The 21,940-nt window shown below is 41.5% G+C and overlaps 1 protein-coding gene across 1 annotated transcript in view; it reads left to right on the forward strand.

Moving 5' to 3' along the window:
• The first annotated feature begins 10,070 nt into the window (after window positions 1-10,070).
• The window catches only part of Epc1 (enhancer of polycomb homolog 1), an 86,311-nt gene continuing 74,441 nt past the window's right edge, over window positions 10,071-21,940 (forward strand). The window contains exon 1 of the mRNA XM_028873046.1: window positions 10,071-10,309. Coding sequence (XP_028728879.1) covers window positions 10,307-10,309 — 3 coding nt within the window. The 5' untranslated portion in view covers window positions 10,071-10,306. The remainder of the gene's footprint in view (window positions 10,310-21,940) is intronic.

The raw sequence follows: 21,940 nt of genomic DNA on the forward strand, positions 1-21,940 counted from the left end.
CCAACAGTGACATACTTCCTCCAATAAGGCCACACCTACTCTAACAAGGCCACACTTCCTCATAGTATCACTCCCTCTGAGCTTATGAGGGTCAATTATATTCAAACTACAACATTCCACTCCATGGCCACCATAAGATTTAAACAACATCATAATGCAAACTGCAATTAGTCTAACTTCAAAAATCCCCATAGTCTATCACAGTCTCAACAATGTTTAAAAGTCCAAAGTTCAAAGTCTCTTCTGAGATTTATGCAATCTCTTAACTATAATCCCCTATAAAACTAAAATCAAAAAGCAGATCATATACTTCCAACATATAATAGCACAGGATATATATTACCATTCCAAAACATAGAGAAGAGAGCATTGGAAGGAAATGCTGGACCAAAGCAAGACCAAAAACCAACTGGGCAAACTCCAAACTCTGAATCTCTATGCCTGATGTCAAAATGCTCGTCAGATCTCCAACTCTTTTCAGCCTTGTTGACTGCATCATACTTCTTTCCCTTGAGCTGGTCCCACTACCTGTCAGCAGCTCTCCTTGGCAGGTATTCTATGGCTCTGGCATCTCCAACATCTTGGTGTCTCCATGGCAATCCAGGCTTCAACTTCACAGCTTCATGCAATGTCCTCTCTAGACCTCAATTCAGGGACGCCCCTGACACATGCCTGGCCTCAGCAGCTTTACTTAGTCACTGAGGAAGATTCCATAACCTGTTTCTTCTATCCTTGATTCTAAAACCAGCACCACATGGCCCAAACTGCCAAGTTCTGATGCTTGCTGGGACTGGAGCAAGGCCCCCTTGTTCAATTACATCTTTACCAGCTTTTTCTTTCAATGGTTACTATCACTTCCTAATTTTGTTTGTCTTGGATCTTGCTCTATAGACCAGGCTGGCCTCAAACTCAGAGATCCGCCTGCCTCAACCTCTGGAGTGCCGGGATTAAAGGTGTGCACCAACACACCTGGCTCTGAGCTTTTCTTTAATTACTTTTCGCAAATTGAAAACTTAGCTGTGTGGGGTCTTGCCCCGAAGTTACCACTCCCTTTATTCCCACTTCTTAATCTGTTTATTTCCTCAAAGCCAGGACTTAGTTCCATTCCACCTGTACTCCTTTTCTTCTCAAATTGTACATTTTGTATCTTTCCTTACTTAGTTTGCTTCTTTTCATTATAGATCTGTATAAGAGAGATCACTAATAACCACACAACAGAGTTCAATACTAGGCTGTTTTGATATTTCCTCTGCCAACAGAATTAATCCAAATCTCTTCACTTTAGCCTCAGGCAGACTCTTCAGACAAGGACAAAACGGAGCCACATTCTTCACCAAAATATCACAAGAATGATCTCTGGGCCACATATAAATATTCTTCTTCTCTGAAACCTCTTAAGCCAGGCCCGCACGCTTCAAGTCATCCTCAGCACCACTGTCTTCCATGGTCTTACTAGTATGGCCCATTAAGCAGCCCTTAAAGCATCCCACTGCTTTCCTAGCCCAAACTCCTAAAGTCCAAATTCCTTCAAATAAAAACATAATCAGGCCTATCACAGAAGTACCCCAGTCCCTGGTACCAACTTCTGTCTCCAGGTTTCTACTGCTGTAAAGACACACCATGACCACAGCAACTCTTATAAAGGAAAACATTTCATTGGGGTGGCTGACAGTTTCAGAGACTTACTCTTATAGTTCACTATCATGGTGGGACATGGCAGCTTGCAGGCAGACATGGTGCTAGAGAAGGAGCTGAGAGTTTTACATCTTGATCAATAGGCAGCAGAAGGAATCTGTATCCATAGTAGGCACAGCTTGAGCACAGGAGACCTCAAAGCCTGCCCCCACAGTGACACACTTCCTCCAACAAGGCCATACTTCCTAAGAGTGCCACTCCCTCTGAGCTTATGAGGGCCAATCACATTCAAACTACCACATATATTGAGCATTTCTGGCTTGATACTGTAAAATCAACTATGTCACTGTGAGCGATCTTTTTATATATATTATTGAATTCAGTTTGCAAGGGTTTTGTTGAAAAGTTTTGCATCTATGCTCAATCAGGGAAAATAGTTTGTAATTTTTTTGACTTGCTTTTGGTATCAAGATAATACTACTAGCTTCATAGAAGAGTTGGTAACATTTTCTAATTTTCTATTTTATAGAATAGTTTGAAAATCTTTGTTGTCTGTTTTTTCTTTGAAGTTCTGGTAAAGTCCACTGGTAAATTTATCTGGGTCTGAACTTTTTTTTAAATTGGGAGATTTTAAAATTACTACTTCAATTTCACTACTTGGCTCTGTTAAAACTGTTTGTCTAATTTTGGTTTAATTTGATAGCCCATATGCATCTAGAAATTCATCCATTCCTTTTAGATTTTTCAACTTAATATAGTATGTTTTTAAGGTAAGACCTAATGATTTTTCTGAATTTCAATGGTATCTGTTTAACACCTTCTTTTTCAATTCTAATTTTATTAATTTAGATCTCTCTTCCTTCTGTTTAGTGACAGATGCTTTGACGATCTCGCTTATCTTTTCAAAGATCCAGCTCTTTGTTTCAGTGATTCTTCTAATTGTTTTTGTTGTTTATTTTTTTTTTCCATCTCATTGGTTCTTGCCTGATCTTACTGATGTCTGTGTGTCTATTGATTTGGGGGTTGTTTTCTTCTTCATTTTTCCAGGGTCTTGAGGTATATCATTAGGTTCTTTATTTGTGATCTCTCTAATTTCCAGGATCTCTCTGTGTAGCCTTGGCTGTCCTGGAACTCTATGTAGATCAGGCTGGCCTCCAACTCACAGAGATCCACCTGCCTCTGACATTTGAGTGCTGGGATTAAAGCATATGCCACTGTTCCTGGCCTCTCTGATTTTTTGATGTAGGCAGTTAGAGCTATAGATTTTTCTGAAAAGATTCCTTTCATTGTAACAGCATAGATTTGTTATGTTGTTTACCCAAGAGGGAGCCTGATTTGTTCTGAAGATTTCTCATTTGATTGTTCAAACAAAGGCTGTTCTCTATATTTATTGAACAACACAGCAAATATGATACTGAAAAAGAATAAAGAACTTTCATTTTAATCAATCTTTTACAGGAGTCTCACAAGAGAAAATTGTTTTTCTAACCCTATTGACTCAGAGCAGCACACAAAGCTATCAAATGTTATCAGTCTATGCCCACATGTTGCTGTCAATATTCTTTGTTGGGGGCTGTTGCTTTCAATGCCTTGCTGCTTTCAGCAAATGATCTTAGGTCTTGAACCACACCTTATAGAAAGACACATACATTGTTCTGTGTCAGGGTCATGATGGGTCAAGAAAGAAAAAAAGGAAACATGATATGTTGGGGAGCCCAACATATAGTAAGTGTGATAGTTTAAATGTAATTGGCCCCCCATAATCTCATTGGGAGTGGCACTATTAGTAGGTGTGGTCTTGTTGGAGGAAGTGTGTCACTGTAGGGGTGGGCTTTGAGGTCTCTTTTGTCCAGCTTTGCTCAGTGTGATAGTCAGTCAGTCCACTTCCTGTTGCCTTCTGATCAAGATGTAGCCAGTACCATGTCTGTCTGCATACTGCCATACTCCCTGCCATGATGATAATGGACTGAACCTCTGAAATGTAGGCTGCTACCACAGTTAAATGTTTTCCTTTATAAGAGTTGCAATGATCATAGTGTCTCTTCACAGCAATAGAAACCCTAATGAAGACAGTAAGATTATTTAATTAACAAGTACATTATTTTCTTAAAGGTCATTAATTCTTTGTTTATTTATTTTGGGTTTTTTTTTTTTTTTTTTTTTTTTTGAGAAAGAGTATCTCTATTTGGTCATAGATGTCCTGGAACTTGCTATGTAGACCAGGCTGGCCTATAACTCACAGAGATCCTCCTGCTTCTGCCTCCCGAGTGCTGGAATTAAAGGTGTGTTCCACCACTTCAGGTACAAGGTTAGTTACTTCTAAATAGACTAAGTACACAGTATGTGAGCAGAATGAGTGCATAGTTATAAATGATCTCAAAGAACATTATTAACTTAGTTACAGATTGGATGAAAGTTTGATTACTTTCTACAAGTAATCTAATACTACAAACAGCATTTCTCAGAGAAGTCATTCCCACAGTGTGTGTGCATAGGGAGGTGTCTTCTTATTGAGTAGCCTAGTCTTGAAGCCTCAATCCCCAAAGTCACTTGGCAAGGAGCAATGTCAAATTCTAGAAATAGAAATACACTTAAAATCAATTACAACCCATGAATTCATCACCAATGATCATAGAACTAAAAATGGTAAGACCTGAGTGGAATGTGCTATGTTGTTAAAAACTCTTTAGGGTAACTGTGTAAACAGTAAATGAAATGAGATAAAGGGGATAGGAAAGGAGAGGGGGGGATTGTTAAATAGACAGAGGAGAAATAAGAAGGGGGTGGAGAGGAATAGTATAAAGGAGAGAAGAAAGGGGAGCTCAGAGGAAAGAAAAGTTTCCAACAGTGATCAAGTTTAGAAATAAACGTGAATACATATATCAGAGGGGATAATAAATGAAAATATGTGAGAATTTTGTAAGCCAATTAGGTAAAGTTGAAAGACTACTAAGTGTGTGTGTGTGTGTGTGTGTGTGTGTGTGTGTGTGTAGACATATAGGCAAAAAAGGAAATAAGAAAATGAAAAAACATTGCCCTAAAAGGAAAAATATACATAAACAAAATTAGATGAGAATAGGATGTGTGTTTGTGAGGGGTAATGAATAAAGCATAAGAATTTTAAATATGGGCTGGAAAGATGGCTGCTCTTCCAGAGGACCTGGGTTCAATTCCCAGCACCCACATGGAAATTCACAACTGTCTGTAACTCCAGTTCCAGGGGATCTGACACCCTCACACCAATGTATATAAAATAAAATAAATTTAATTAAAAAAAGAATTTTAAATACAATAAAGAAGTAAAAACCCCATTACATGTGTAGAAAAGAAGAAAAACCCTAAGAATCATATCAAAATAGAAAGACAGACATGAAGTGGTGAAGCAGCTGTGCTCTGTGCCCTCGGAATTCGTGAGAGGTGTGTGTGTGTGCGCGGGCGGAGTGAGCTCTGCTTGAGGACTTCCGACCTCCCTGTGCTTTACACTGTTGCTGAGTTATATTGGGCAAGCACCCAGTGCTCACTAGAGCTGGTGACTGTGTATTCAGGGCTCTGCAGACCACACTTAACCACTGCCTTCTGTCTACTGTTGATGGCAGCCCCTGAAAAGGCTGTTTTAGCCGAGGGATGCCTTTCGAGCGCACTGGGATGTTGGAAGTAATCACAGCATTGAGTTTAACTGAGACAGAAGACCTGCCTGACTACTTTCAGGGCCTCGTTAGTGTTAGTCACCCTGATGGAGAGATGCCACGATGGGTATCATGTACTGCCCTGGAGCTTCAGAGTCTAGAGTCAGTCTTTAATTGACCTGTTGTGAGTCCTACAAAACAATTTCAGCTACATCCCCTTGGTGAAAACTGTGTCATAACACACTGGTTTGGGTAATGAGCCCGAAATTAAGGAGAGATATTGATTAGTCAGAGACTATTCTTGGCTACACCAGTGTTCACAGAGTGCTCCAAGAGTGATGCTACTTGAAAATTTCTTTCTTTGAAATGATTAAACTTGCAATGAGTAAATCTTGCAATGAGTAAATGCATCTAAAACCACCCCATAATAGACAATACATTCTGAAATCAACACTTTAAATCTCAGCTAAAGGTGCCAGAACATTTGGAAAACCAATAGTCAGGTGTTGCTCGAAAGTAAGTTTGCAGAAAGGATGACTTTACTATTTTTAAGGCAGAAACATGGAGAAACCATAAGGGGTAATATTGAGATTTCCCCAAGAATATATAAAATTTAATACTATAATTCACTAGCAACCCCAAATTTGGTTATTTCCAAATTGGAGCTGTCCATGCTCAATAGGGTTATGGGTGCTAACTTCAGCTAAGAGTCATTTTTTTTTTCTAAATTAACTTCAGGAGACTAAAGTCTACAGATCCACAGTCCCTTCTCTATGGTTACAAAGGAAGGAAAATCTTTGAAAAGCTTAGTAATAAGCTGCATTTTCATAGTTAGTGGGAAAAACTGATTCAAATTACTGTGGTCTACCTGTCTTATTTACCCACTTATTGCAACTGGCCATATGTATTTGACTACAAAAACAGTAATAAATTTAATTAGGGTTGAAAGATTTCTGTATCACCTCTTAAAAATGAAAAGATTGCACTCAAAAACATATCTTCCCTTACTTCTCAGTTCTGTGAGGGAAAGAGTTTATTCATACACTGGATCCCAATTTGAAGTGTCTGAAAATTCTGGTTCCTAAGGGCATTCGCGGGATATTGTCACTGAGTTGCTAGAACAACGAATGTTCTAGATCTTAGATTTAAGTAGTCACTGAGTTGCTAGAACAATGAATGTTCTAGATCTTAGATTTAAGTAGTCACTGAGTTGCTAGAACAATGAATATTCTAGATCTTAGATTTAAGTAGTTGAACATGCTGTTTCTGCTCATGTGGACATGGTATTTCAGTTTGCTAGAAGTCAGGTACCAAATTGAAAGAAAATTATTTTTTATTCTAATTAAGTATTCTAAATTCTAGCTTTAACAATGCTTTGCATCATTTATAAATATAGAAGATACTCAGATTTTTTTCAACTAATTAAAAAGATATAATATTTTTTTGGTTTTGTTTTGTTTTTGAGACAGGGTTTTTCTATATAGCCCTGAGTGTCCAGGAACTCACACTCTAGACCAGGCTGGCCTTGAATTTTGAGATCTACCCACCTCTGCCTCCTTGTGCTGGGATTAAAGGAATGTACTACCATACCCAATTTTTTTTTTTAAAAAAAGTAAGAATTAAAAAACATCAAAGTGCTAAAGTCAGGTAGGCCTGAGCTGTAAGTATAATGAGATTCTGCCGAGGAAAACAACCAAAGTACAAACCAAAGAAAATCCAGTCGAGTAGTTGTATTGCTACTTTTTGAAATTTTTACTACTATTATGTGTGATCTGCTTTATGTCTTTCTTTTTCACATTTATGGAATTTTGTTGTTGTTGTTGCTGTTGTTTTTTTGTTGTTGTTTTTGTTTTTGTTTGTTTGTTTGTTTGTTTGTTTTCTGAGACAGGGTTTCTCTGTGCAGCTCTGGTTGTTCTGGAACTCTGTAGACCAGGCTGGCTCAAACTCAAGAGATCCACCTGCCTCTGCCTCCTGAGTACTGGAATTAAAGATGTGCACCGCCACCACCCAGCTCTTTTTCATATTTATTAATGAATTAAATCATCCATCATCACTAGCTATAACCATGTGGATGGAGAGCAAAACTCCATGATGCAGCTGTGTGAACTCAAAATTAGCATTGTGGGTTTTGTGCTCACCTTCATGGGTTTCTCTGGGGTTTAACACCATCAAAATCTCCAAGTGCACCGTCCTTGTCACTGCCTGTAACTCACTGCTTAAATATGGAGCTCCAGTGTGGGCCCGGGTCTTCTCAACTTCAGTCTGATTTACCCATCTAGTCCCCTGTTCAGTCTCAAAGCCAGGACAATAGGTTAAGATGCCTATTTAACACATCAAAACGAACCTTCCCCTCCAGACTGCTGCGCCCAGCTCCCCTCTCACCTCATCCTTCTCCTCTCTTCTCCCCTCACATGCCTCAGGGTCATGTCCACTCTGGGCTCTCCCAAACGTCTCTGCCTTTGGCTATGCTCCCCCTTTCATCTACGGTCAACTTTCTCCTCCACCAAGCCTAGGAGCAGCCCTCTCCTTTCCTGTTTCTTTTTAACATTCACTCTTCACCTCAATCCTACTTGCAACTCTGACCAGATATAACCAGAGTGCCATTTTCCTTTCTTTGGGTATGCTCTGGCCATTCTGGCCTCCATGTCTCTTTTAGAACGTGCCCCTGGAATCTGCCTCAATGCCCTAGTATAGGTCGCGATGTTGTTTCCCAGGTAGTCTTCAGGTTTCCCCATCTTTCACGGCTAACATTAATGTCATCTGCTAAGAGGCTGTTTCTCTGTCTCCCGGTTGATGCATTCTCTGGACCGCCACACTGCTTCATAGATGGCACTCGCCGACATTTTCAATCATATGTTTGTTAGCTTGTCTCTGTCTGGATTGTAAGTTCCATGAAATAGGAGATAAGCCATATGCTTATTCATTAATATCCATGAGCAGCAACCACTGTGCACAGCAAGTGCAAAGTTCTCGAGAACCCTAATAAACCTGGAAGTTATTTTTCTTCCATTTTTCTCTGAGAACTCTTCTATACTTTATCCTACATTTTGCCTTCGTACACACAGAAAAAAAAAAAACAAGAAATCTATTCATGTATACCACGAATATGGCTTCAAAAATTGGAAAGCAAACTATTTCATCATAAAGTTTATAATTTAAACTATGCAAACCTCACAAAGTGCTCAGAATAGTCTAGCCTACAGATAATAAAAGGGACCTATCTTTTATGTATACTTACATAAGTGTTTATTCCTGTCTAGATATTTTTCTTACCAGGGCTGCTCATTAAATGTATGTGAATCCAGGTGTACCCCACTTATCTACCTCAGTTGACTGCAGAACAAGTGCAAGATATATAGAGGCCAGAGAGGGAACCTAGTCCAGACTCTAAGTGATCCACATGCCTGTGGGTCACTCACTACCTGTCTGACAAAATTCTGGTTTTGTCAGCCTTCTGGTTTGCTGGAGGCAGGTCCTGTTTATTCTAATTGTCCTGTAATTAATAGCATTTGTTGTCTCCTTCTCAGAGTCCTGTAGACAATGAGTGATATAGGAATCCTAGCTATAGTTTTGTTGTTGTTGTTGTTTAGTTTGGTTTTTCAAGATAGAGCCTAGCTCTAGTTTTTAAGGCGATTACCCATTAAATACGAGCCAAGCATAGCAGACTTCTGAGGGGGTGGGGGTGGTCTTGAAGAATGTAGGCAATTCTCCTTCCTTTTTTCAGCCTTTCGTGTTTTCTTCTTTCACCCTTGGCTCATTGGAAATTTAGCTGGCAAGGAATTGTACAGTGACCACGTCCAGTTCACACATATAAGTATTTGAAACGCTTTGATATTAGCTGACTTTGGGGACTTTACAATTGCCACCTCAAGCGTTGGATTCCTCTAACATTTTTACGTTCAGCTTTTCAGACTGTCTTTATTAGAAAAGCCTGTTTGCAACAACCCTACTCAGCTCACAACTAGAGAGAATCAAGTTTCCCAGCCCACTTAATTTGAAAGCCTGCCAAGATAGGTGAAAGACCTTATAAATATGTAAAGCAGGAAGTTCAAATTACAGTCAAGTAAATCCCTAATGATTGATGTTCTTTTCAAAACAATTAAAAGAATTTTTAAAAAAGAACCAAAGAGCAGCGCATTTCCTAGACACCCCGCTAGCACCAGCACCAAAGGGTGGTCCGGAGTTCAGACTCAAGGGTGTACTTTAGTGCTATATTTATTTTGAATTTTTACCACTTCCTGGAGGCCGGGTGGAAGGATCCAAAAAAACTGGGCACCTCAGCCATTTTGTTTGTAAGGCGGAGCGGTGGAACTGGGCCGGCCAGGAAGGGGTTTGGAAGCAGTGTTGAAGGCGGGGGAGCTGAATATGGTTTCAACTTATGTCAGGATTCGGCTACTTAATGCAGGGGCCGTGGTGCTCGTGGCTGCAGGAGGGCCTGGGGGACGGCACACCGAGCACACTTGGACGGGCTTCTTTTCCAAATGGCCGCGTCCGCATCCACATCCACATCCTCATCCCACACGGACGCCGTCTCGCGTGGAGCCCCCCACGCGCCCGCGCGCAAAGGGCGTGCCCAGATGCTCCGAGGACGCGGCCGCTGCCATTGTTGTGCTTGTCACTTAATCCCGAGCCCCCGATTCAGGACCGGGCGGCGGCGCTCTCCCGAGCCCGGTATAAAATGGCACAGTCGTGCATTCTTTCCGAGCTGCGGGAGGCGGGAGCGAGGGCCGAGCTGGGCGGCCGCCAGCCAATCAGCGCGCCCGCCCGCCCGCCAGCGCAAAGTTGTTAACCCCGAGCCTCCCGCCGCCGCCCGCTCCGCATCCTCCAGCTTGCTCCATTCCCCCGAACGCCCTCGGATCCTGCGGCTGCCCGCCCCGCTCCGCCGCCCTCCATGGAGGAAAGTCTCACTTTTGATTTACCAAATATTTTCAGGATGTTTGAAGATCCGTACGCTGCCCGGAGGCTGTTTTTTCTGGACAACCCAGTCCCCAGCCTATATTGTTACAATTTTTTTTTGAGAGCTGGTTGCTGCTTTGCCTACACTGATGGTAAGTTTATAATTTTAAACATTCTTGGCATTACATCTTTGAAAGGGGCACCAGATTAAGAGAGATTTTCATTGTGTTTCTTCTCACAAAACCAATCTTGGTATTTTTTTTTTCCTTCTTTAGCTTCGATCTGTGCACGTTCCACGTAATTTTATCTGGTTAATTTTTACCAAAAGGGGGGGAAAAACAGTTTTTCTCTCCATTGTTAAAGATAAACATATATAGTGAAAATTATACTTTAATTGCTGTGAACTACAGGGGAACTCAGATGTTTCAAGATGGACTTTTTTTGTGTGCCAGCGATGTTGGTAGTGCCAAATATGTACATATCCTCTTTATAAAAATTATCTATTGCCTAATTTGTCCAGAGTCAATTATCAACGAGCAAACTACCGTTGTAGTTTTTTTTGTTTGTTTGTTTGTTTTAATGGACCTATTGTGATTCCCTTGATGGAGTACTTGAATACATACTACCGAAAGCAGCTCTGGTATAATGAAGGTGGAGATTGACAGAACCGGGTTTAAGTTATGGCTGTTGCTAAATAGTGGCTCTTTTATTGCTGAGCGGATCTAACTTGTGGTCTAGGATGTGATTTCTTTAAAGCTCTTTGTCGATTCATCTCTGTGGGTCTGTCTTGTGTTTTCTCCGGAGAGGTACATTTGGGAGACATTTTGTAATTTTTGGTATTTTTCTAGTTTTCTTCTTTTTGCACACGGTGGGAGATCTTTTTTTTTTTTTTTTTTTTTTTTTTTGTTCTGCATTGATCTGTGTTGGTGGCGCTGTGGCGCTCCTCAACAATTTGTCAGTTTTACTAAAAGAAAAAAGGAAGAAAAAAGGTGGGGCAAGATTTTATCTATTATCCTTTAATTTTCATGAAGAAAGTTCAATTTGGTCAGCTCTTCTTATTTCGGCGTTTTCTGTGCACTGTGCACCGTGGTGAGGGCAGACATGTCGTCACATCCAATTCAGGGGACATTATGGACAAGCATTCAGTTGCCAGTTGTGTTTGATCTGATCTGATTTATGATCCCTATCAGATTCTTTAATAATAAGCTGCCGTTGACCCTCCCTCTCCTCACTAGCGTTTTATATTATTTTTCTTATTTTACAAAACCATGCCTGTTAGGACCCTTTCAACGTAACAAAACATTTGAGTATTAGTTCCTTGGACGTTGTAAAAGTTGAATTTCATTTTGAATCAAGGGAATTCTCAAATACCTATTCTGAGTCTGTCTTGAGGATATTCTAGTAGCTTGTCATGTCTGTTTTATTTTGAGCTGCTCCTTGAATTTAGAGATAGCCTTGTTGTTGTTGTTGTTTAAAAAAAAAAGCAAATATTTTCGGAAGTAAGATAATTTTTTTTAAGAATATTGCACACCTACTTCTAACTTAAAAATATTGGTGTGCACACATGTAAGGATGGGGTTACATCTTTGTTCTTGAGAGTTATCTGATTAGAGAATATGGGATTTAGGCCCAAAGCCTGCTAGGAACAAAAATATGTCACAATATGACATCGGTTTTACTGGTCTCTGTAAAGATTGTAGTTGTTTGTGAAAATAATAGGGGTGTCCTCAGTTCAGAAAGAAAGTGGGAGGAATCAGTAATTATACCTTGAAACATATTATTTGCCAAATAAAATAAAAGCAACTGAAATAGCGTTTGGATTATCTGATTAATAGGTTATGTCTCGAGAGAGTGACAATGTCAAGAGCTGTTAAGTGTCTTTATTTACTTGGAAATAGGTAAATGACCTTTCCACTAATCCGTCAGCAGTCTGGAGTAAAAGAATGTGTGGAAATGAGTAGAAATAGTATTTCCTAGGATCTGTTTATCTCTTCCCTTGAACTTCAGAATAATCATGCCCAGTGCCTATATTTTGTTTATCCCCTGCTCGGAAGGTTTGGATGTGTTCACCGGTACGTTTCATTTTCTCTCTTTGTAGAGTCTAAATGCAGCTTCGAGTGTGGCTTCTGACAGTATAGATTATTTATGGAATGAAATATTGCAGGTGTAAACGTATTATCTAACCTGGTTGTGCTCGAGACTTTAGTTCTCGGAAGTTGATCAGCTGAATAAAATATACCTCCCAGCACATTCAGTGCTAAAATATTCGGTTCTCCATAATGCAGTGATTTTTCATTTTGTTCAATTTCTGAAACTACCGATGTTTGTCTAATGTCACGTCTTTTAAGAGCAAACTGAACTGGGAAGTCCATCCGTAGCTATGCATCCTCTTTGTTCTCCTCCTGACTATTACATCATTGATTAGGAAGTAACCATTAGAGTTCAGTCGTTACTTTTGAAAATACCCATAGACATTTCTGTCACACATACTCTTCTCGATGTGACCTTTCTCCATCATTGTGTAAGTAAAGAGGTTTCAATCCATGAGGTAAAAAGAATTCCCTGTTTTATATTAGTCTCCATTTTAAAATGTACCTGGGGCTTCGTTTCAGCTCTTGATTCTTTGGGAATTAATTCTTTTTAATTGATAAGATTTTATAGACATTTAGTTCATGAGTTTGGTGTGGTTATGCTTAGAATTATAAAACCAAATTTTTCCTTTGGTCATTAAAAATCCTTTATAAAATTTAACATAGAGAACTAATTCAATTTTTCATGGCAGTAATTGCTAGATCATGGACAATCAAAAAAAATTTTCAGAATTCTGCTATGTCATTTCAGTCAAATTGACACTTTCTTTGCATATAATTTTATCAGAGACAGTAGTAGCAAGTAGCAACATTGATTCTATTAAAATATCTGTGTGTGTGTGTGTGTGTGTGTGTGTGTGTGTGTGTGTGTGTGTGCGCTGCCCATCCCTCTTGTGGAGGGAGAGATTAATGAACAGTGAAATGGCCAGGAAACAGGTTGCAGAAGGAAGGATACAGAAGACAGGGACCATCTTTAAGTTGGATTCTAAACAATACAGCTCAGAGAAAAATGAATTTTGGATCTTCAATACTAGGACAAAAGTGAAGATTGTATTCAGACTGAATGTACTGAACCAGCATAGTTCCCTGATTCCTTACTATGTAGCTGTTTCTATTCCGACGTATTGAGGACATTCCAGGTTAGACAAGCCCACTAGGTAATAGGTAATGGTACCATGAGGCAACAAAGGGAGGAAGCACTTAGAGACCTTGAGGTAAGATGTGGTGCTGACCACACTCAGGGCCAGGCTCCCTTAACTTGGGACGAACTTTTTTAAAGGGAAGAATATCTACTCTCCGAGTGCTACTTCAATCCAGAGCTGAAGCTGCATGTTTTAAATGCTACAGTTTGGTCCATCTTGCACAATTTGCCTCTTCTCTGTTATTTCTTGGACACACTACAGATGTTCTATCTATACAGGCAACTGACTGTTCCTGGCCTGATGTTGCCAAGGAAAGAAAAATAACATGCAAAATGGGTGTGTGGTGTTCTGACTTGGTTTTGATCTTTCCACAATGACCCTCAAACGAAGACCCCAAGCAGAACGTAAGGCAGAGCTGAAGATTTCATTCTTGAAAAACACGATTCTGCTTGCTGTGTATAACACGGGTTTTACCAGGGGTTTTTTGGTTGTTTGTGACCTTCTTCTCTCCATCTATAGGACAAGGTGCTGGGTCACGGTAGTGAGGGAGAAAAGAAAGATTCCTTCTCTTATGCAACTGAAAGTCCAACATGGCTCCTTGTTCTAATGATGTTTTAAATCTGAGGCCTTAGGTGTGAGGTGTTCCCATCTGGAGCTGTTGACCATGTATAATTTCTAGAGGGGGAGAAATGTGTACATTTCACCCTGCTTATATGGATCTGACAAGTGTCCTTCCACTAAAGGATCATAATTTGGACACCAAATACTCACAGCCAGGTTGGGGAGGTGGTGTTCAGCCTTGATAGCCCAAACAGAATACATAACTGGGTAGCCATGTGATGTACATTCCCATTACAAAGCAAGAAATACAACATTGGCTTATTTGTGTGAGAAAGTGCTTGGGGGGTTCCCTAAACTGTTAAGCTTGGGGGCTGGAGAGATGGCTCAGCAGTTAAGAGCACTGACTGTTCTTCCGGGGTGGGGTGGGGGTGGGGGTGGGGGGGTGGTGCAGGTTCAATTCCCAGCACCTGCATGGCAGCTCACAACTGTCTCTAACACCATCCAACACCCACACACAGACAGACATACATTCAGACAAACACCAATGCACATAAAAACAAAACAAAACTGTTTAGCTGGGTCATGGTAACACAAGACTTAGAATTTCAAAGCCAGCCTGGGCTATAGGAGATTCTGTCTCAAAAAGAAAAGAAAGAACCCCAAAGAAAAGACAGCAGCAACAAAAAGATAATATATATTGATTTTTTATTTTATTTTATTTATTTATTTTATTTTATTTTATTTTATTTTCACAACAGGGTTTCTCTGTGTAACAGCCCTGGCTGTCCTGGAACTCACTTTGTAGACCAGGCTAGCCTCAAATTCACAGAGATGCACCTGCCTCGGCCTCCCGAGTGCTGTAATTAAAGGTGCGCCCCACCACTCCTGGCTCATGATGTTTATTATTGAATGTATTTTGTACATTTTACTCACATAGCCATGACCTACACAGCACTGTGTTCATGATCAACATTACATTAATATAGACAAGTAAGAAGAGTCACCAAAGACTACATTAGAAGTAATTTCACATGTTTGAGGCGGAGTCTCTGACTGGGACCCAGGGTTCACTAGTTACACACTATGCTGGCTGGCAAGAAAGCCCTGGGATTCACCTGTCTTTGCTACCCTCCTGTTGCTGAGATTACAGGCACATGGCATCATGCCTGGCTTTTCACATGTGTGCTGCTCATCTGATCTGAGGTCCGCATGCTTACACAGCAAGGACTTTCCTGACTGAACCCTCTCAGCAGCTCCTTTTCCTATGCATTCTTATTTTAAAATCCTCTGTAGCGATTCCTAATGACATAGAGCAGAAATTTTAAAGAAAAAACAAATATTTTATGAAGTTAATACATTAGACATCTAGCTAACGTTTAGTCTACTAAGCACGTATGGAGCAGGAAAAGTCAAATTCATGTTATTTCTGCACAAATTGAAGAAGGAATGGTTAAGGAGTTGCTGTAGTGATTTAAGATAGCAAAAATTATTTTGTTAGAGAACCACTTAGCTCATACTAGCTGGGTATGTTAATCACCTGATTTGTTTTTGCACCAACACAGAACCCTGCTGATAATGATGTTAAAACTAAGGCTATTTATTATTTAACTAAGTTAGCAATCTGGAGGAAAGCCAGCTCTAGGTTTGACTAGCTCTCCATTTTATGTACCTTCTTGGGGATTTTCTCCTTTGACATTGTCCGTGATACCAAGATGGCTGCTGAGATGCATTCAGCAGTCTAGGGTTCTAGTTTTGAAATAAAGAGACTCTGTTTTTGCAAAGGGAGATGTCCTTTCCCGGAAGCACAGAGGTCACTGGACACACTTCACTTTACCCAGTCACGCACAGCGGGTTTGGCTAGAGACAAATGCTTAGAAGGGTGTGTACTTGCTGGGTGTCCAGAATTCACTGGCATTAGCTCGTATTTGCTTTGTGTAGACTTAATTAACTATGTGCGTACTCTGAAGTGACGAAGTGTGAGTGTCTTCTGTGTTCATGGTGACCAGACTAGTCACAGGTGAGCTAATTTAAAAAGGAACAACCAGGGCTGGTGAGATGGCTCAGTAGTTAAGAGCACTTGCTGCTCTTCCAGAGGACCTACGTTCGATTCCCAGCCCCTGCATGGCAGCTCACAACCACCTGTCGCTCCCATTCCAGGAGATCTGACAGCCTCTTCTGGCTTCCACAGGCACCACCGCGTACATGGTGTATGTAAACACGTGCAGACGCACACAAATAAGTGAACAAGTATTTTGAAAGGCGGTGACAGCCCAATTGACTGTCTCGGAATCTGCACACGAAGTAGGAAAGGACAGTTGAACTCATTTTTATGGAGGAAACAGGCAGAGAAATTGGCACACCTTAGGCATGACCCACATTACCTAGTAAATGAAAAACCAGAGTTGGAACTGAGAGGTCTGAGGTCACAGCCTGTAGACTCCCTCTTCTTCACTGCTGCCACAGGAGACAGCTGCAAATTTGCATTTTGTGAATTGACATGTTTTAAATGCATGGTATGTTATTAACTACATAATTTTCTAGTGAGTGTATTCATTATTTCACAACCAATAATCATTTCATGGGAGGAGTGATCCTCATTTAGCAGTGATATGCATCTGAAATTTTCTTTTCTTTTTGGTTTTGTTTTTTTTGAGACAGGGTTTCTCTGTGTAGCTTTGGAGCCTGTCCTGGAATTCGCTCTGTAGCCCAGGCTGGCCTCGAACTCACAGAGATCCGCCTGCCTCTGCCTCCCAGTGCTGGGATTAAAGGTGGGATTAAAGGCGTGTGCCACCACCCACCGGCCTCTTTTTTTTTTTAATTTTATTTATTTTATTTTACAATACCGCCCGGCCTCTTTTTTTTTTTTTTAATTTTATTTATTTTATTTTACAATACCGCCCGGCCTCTTTAAAATTTTCTTTTTCTTTATTACGATTGGGTGCGTGTGTGGTTTCTGGTATGTGCACCTGGAAATTGGACAACTTGTGTTGGTTCTCTCTTCCCATCTGGGCTTTTGGGAATCCACCTCAGTCATCAGGCTGTAGTGCATGGGTTCTTACCTGCAGAGTGATCGCCCAGCCCTACTTCCAAAAGTCTTCTATGCTGAGTTTGTTTAAGGTACCCTTGGGTGACATCATCAAGCATGTCTCGGGAGATTCTTTCAGAGGCTGACTTTTTTTTTTTTTTACAAATTTTAAACTTATGAAAATGAGTTACATTCAAAAAACAAATAAGCCTTGGTGAAATAGGGAAATTCACTACTCATAAAATTAAGTCCAGATAGAATAATAACTTCTATTTTATAAAAAGGCTCATTGGATAAAGGCGCTTGATGCCCACTCCTAATGACCTGGGTTTGAGTCTCAGAAGACACATGGTGGAAAAAGAAAACGAACTCCTGAAAGCTGTTCCCTGCCCTCCACATGTACACACTCCCTGGCATGTGCAATAGTGATGATGATGATGATGATGATAACTTAAGGAAAATAATAAAATGTTTCAGTAATTTTCAACTTCAAATTATAAGGAAGCCTTTTCCTGGGGCATATGTTTGGGAGGATTCACAATACCTTAGGTCAGTGGGTGTTAAATTTTAGCTCCAGATTCACCTGGATGGATTATGAAAACACAGAGAGCTGGCGTGGACCTCTCTGGTTCTGTAATCAGAAAGTCTGGGGGTGTTCTATGAGAATCTGCTCTTTAAGTCAGTCCCAAATGACCTGTATGCCGTCCTTCGGGGTACACCCTTGGAGAACACTGCCCAGTACATTCAGGCTATAAGTCATGATACTTAATTGGGCCTCAAAAAAATGGGTCACAAAGTGTCATAAGTGGCAGATATAATGAATGAATACATATTGCTGTATTAAATAGGGTGGGCAGGGTGGCCTTACTGAAAGTGATAGTTGACAAAGACTTGACGGGTGTTGATTTCACAGTTGAAATTTATTTGATTGCAATTCACATGCTTGTGCTGCATATTTTAAAAACGTGGCAGTGGGTAAGTATCCTGGTCTGGATTGCTACTAAGTTTTATCAATGCATTCTTGCTCTCTCAAACTTTGTTAAATTAAAAAGCATTTTAGAATTTCAAAAAAGCAACTCACAATTCACCAGTCATTTTGGAAATCAGGTAAACACGGTTTTGTTCTATGCGGTAGGAAGTTACCGTGGGAAGAGTTCTCTGTCCATGCCATGTTCCTGGCTCTTCTAGGTCTCGTATCCCACCAACCATGAATAACCCCATTCATTGATAGGACTCCGTTTCCAAGTGCCTGAGAGAGGGAAGCTGTCATTGCCGGTGACCTATTTTTAGCCCTGGAACTCAGGCTGTCACCACAGATCACTGGAAACTCTAGATCTTCCAAGGCACAACCCCCAGCTGGAAAGCACTGTATTATGCCAAGGATTGAAGAGGACTTTCCCCAGAGTTTAATCACCCCACTTCTCCATTATTAAACTACAGGACTTAAAGAACATCTAGTTCTGAAGACCTTCACTTTTTTTTTCCCCCTAACTGAATGGTGGAGGGGGAAGAAGCTAATTCACGGTCCTTATCTTCCTCAGAAGCCAGTATAACCTTCGGTCTGTCCTTCCTTCAGCTGGAGTTCTTGTCAGGAAAATGGTGTGAAGAACTTCAAAGAGGTGTGAGTAGTGTGGCCTAGAACCTAAAAGAATCAGCGGTTCAAGGTGCTTGCAGCTAAGTCTCATGACCTGAGGCCAATTCCTGGGACTTACATGGCAGAGGGAGAGAGAACTTATTCTCCCAAATTGTCCTCTGACCTCCTCATGTAGGACACAGTGCCTGCACACACACACACACACACACACACACACACACACACACACACACATACACACACCACCACCACCACCATCATCATCATCATCATCATTCAGTACACATTTAGTAACAGACTCGGCTCCTTTAAAATGGCATAAAACTCAAGGGCTGTGGTTCTCCACTGCACTAGCCCCTTGCTATATGTATCTATATATACTTAAATTGGAATTTATTTAAACTTTGAAGTTCCAGTTTCTCAGTCATACTGTCTGCATTCCAAGTGGTTACTTAGTTACTTCTGTACGAGGCAGAGCACAGACTATGAGACATTTCTGATGTTCTAGAAGGCTCTCTTGGGTAGCCCTGTTCCAGAGTGTATCTGGACCCTCCACACTTATGGCTGGCTCATACTCTTACCCCAGTACTTCTCAGTGCCGCCCATGTGTGTGCATGTGTCTATTCACGTGTGTGGTGCTGAGGACGGAAGCCAGAGCCTTGGGCTTGCTAAACAGGCACTTCATGTCTGGGCTACACTCCCAGCCTTCTGTCTACATGTGGGTCACCTAGAAACTTGCAAAAGCATGCCTAGGTCTCACCTCAGGAGATTCTGAGTTTATTGATCTGTATCGAGCTGGGCATAGCATTTCCACAGCTATTCATGACCTCTGCAATGTAGCTAGAGACCGAGGATCTCTCAGTTAGATCAGTAGATTCATAACTATTGAAACAAGCCACGAAGCCAAACTCTGGGAACGGCTGTCAGTGGACCAGTGCTGCTACCCTTTCTAGTAGCTAGATATCCCTCTCCTAGGAGAGCTAAAATAAATGGAGAAAAACTGCACACTCGAGCCTGTTGTGTGAAGGGAAACAGAAAGTGGACAGCCCACGGGCCACACAGACTTTAGCCAGGGGAGAGACTCACAAACTTAAGTAGATGTTCTGCTTAAAAGTGTAGTGGGCTGACCTCCTCTCCACCCAGTCCATTGTTCTTAACCAGTACAGCTCTTTTCAGTGAAATCACCTAGGAGCTAGGCGTGGAGACACTTGCCTGTAATTCTAGCACTTGAGAAAGGTTAGGCATTCAAGGACTACCTCAGCTACATAGTGAGTTCAAGGCTAGCCACATGAGACCCTGTTTCAAAAAGTGAAGTCATCACTATACTTTTCTACTGTGCATTCTAAGTCATTCTGGCTTGTGGCATGCTAGCTACTAAGGGGACAGTTACACCCTCGTGTACAGACCCTGGGAGTTGCCTCCCAGGTGACTTGCAAGCAGCTGGGGTTTGATAAGCAGAGATTTTAGTTACAAGACAGCTACACCCTTGTCGGGGGCTTGCTGAGCCACACTGGGTTTCCCTTGTGTTCAAGTTTATTGAAAAGGTATTCCGGGGCTGGAGAGATGGCTCCGTGGTTAAGAACACTGGCTGCTCTTCAGAAGACCTGAGTTCAATTCCCAGCACCCACATGGCAGCTCACAACTTTCTGTAATTCCAGTTCCAGGAGATCTAGCACCTTAACACAGACTCATCAATGCAAATAAATAAATCATTTTTTTTTAAAAAAATTACTTCCCAGGGCTCATTAAAGCATGTGATTAAAAACAAACAAACAAACAAACAAACAAATAAAAGATATTCCAGGAGCATATTTCAGTTAGACATTGACCTGCCTTTACCTATTTTTAAGGAAGATTAAAATCGTTCTTAAATTTTATTTTGTTTTGGATAGTCTGAGACATGTTCTCATTATGTAGCCCAGGATAACCTCAAACCGTGAACCTCCTGCCTCAGTCGTGTGCCACCATACTCAGTTTGGATTAGAATTTTATGGTCCTCACACAGGTGACTCCACGGACAGATATTTAGATTTTTGTATTTCTTAATCTTTTAGAATATAAAATAGTCTTTTATATCTAAGCCTCAGAGACTTTTCAACATGACAGGATGCCACATGGCTTCACCTTCTGTCATGTAAAACCGCTAGCTCTTGCAGATGCGACACATACCTGGTGGGCTCCAGAGGTCTCACGGGGGTTTGTTTGACTCTATGGCCCTATATCCAGAGAGCCCCAGTTAACAGGGTAATACAGAAAAGCCAACCAGACCCCTTCCCTTCCAGCTGAGGATGCTCTACAAATGAATCACCCCTGAGCATACTCACCTGCATTCTGAGCTGCACCCTTTACACCTGGATTATGTTAGACCAGTTAGATCATCACCCAGCCCCTGGGTGTCTTGTGACAGGTGGCACTGCTACCTCATGTTAGCGCCGTGAGAACAGTGAGTTAATGCGTTCGGAGCACCTACGCACCCAATACCTTCTCTGCACTCGCTTTCTGACTGCGGAGATCAAAACGCCTTTCCATGCTTTTCCATGATCACTGCAACAAGTTATCTGAGATAATGAACTTGTAAAGACAGAAGAGTTACTGCCTCAGCTTTAGAGGTTCTTTCTGGTCTGTCCTTAGAGACCTATCACTGTGTTGTGGCGCCAAGTGGTGATGGAGATCTGGGGCAGAGCAGACCCACGTCATGGCCAGTAAGCAAAAGAGGATGAGGGAATGTGGCCCTATCTTTCCCCATGAGACTGCCCCCAGTGATCTGAAGTCTTCCCACTTGGCCCAACCTCCTCTATAAAGGCTCCACCATCTGCACATAGCACCACCATGACCCCAAATCTTTAATAACTGTAAGAAACTTGAGATCCCAACTCTAGGAGATAAGATGGGCATTAGAAGATCGCCCCGCAGCTGAGAACTTCGCTCAGCGGTTGCTTACCTTATGTGAGGCCCTGGGTCAAGCCCAGTCCCCACCCTCACGCCCGTGGCCTCATTTAAACACATGGATTCTCGGTGTTAGAACGGCTGCTGGGCTGGAGTGCTGCCTTCTCCAGGGGCTTTGTTAAAAGTCAGCGAGGGACTGGGAAGATGCTTCAGTGGTAGGAGCGCTTGTGCTACAAGCCGGAGGTCTGGGTTCGAATCCACAACACTCAGGTGAAAAGGCCGCGCATGCTTATATAATGTTGGGGGCTGGAGACAGCTTGATCCAGCCAGTCCAGCACCAGAGCCGAGTTTCTTCTTCAGCCAGAGACCCTGTCTCAAGTCAGTAAGACGGAGAGTGATCAAGGAAGACACACGACATATTGCTTTGGGCTCTGCATTTGCACTCTTGGATGCTCACCTGCACAGACTTAATGTGCAGGCACCAC

This window comes from Peromyscus leucopus, chromosome 5 (genome assembly GCF_004664715.2).
Source record: "Peromyscus leucopus breed LL Stock chromosome 5, UCI_PerLeu_2.1, whole genome shotgun sequence".
In the NCBI taxonomy this organism is placed as follows: Eukaryota; Metazoa; Chordata; class Mammalia; order Rodentia; family Cricetidae; genus Peromyscus; species Peromyscus leucopus.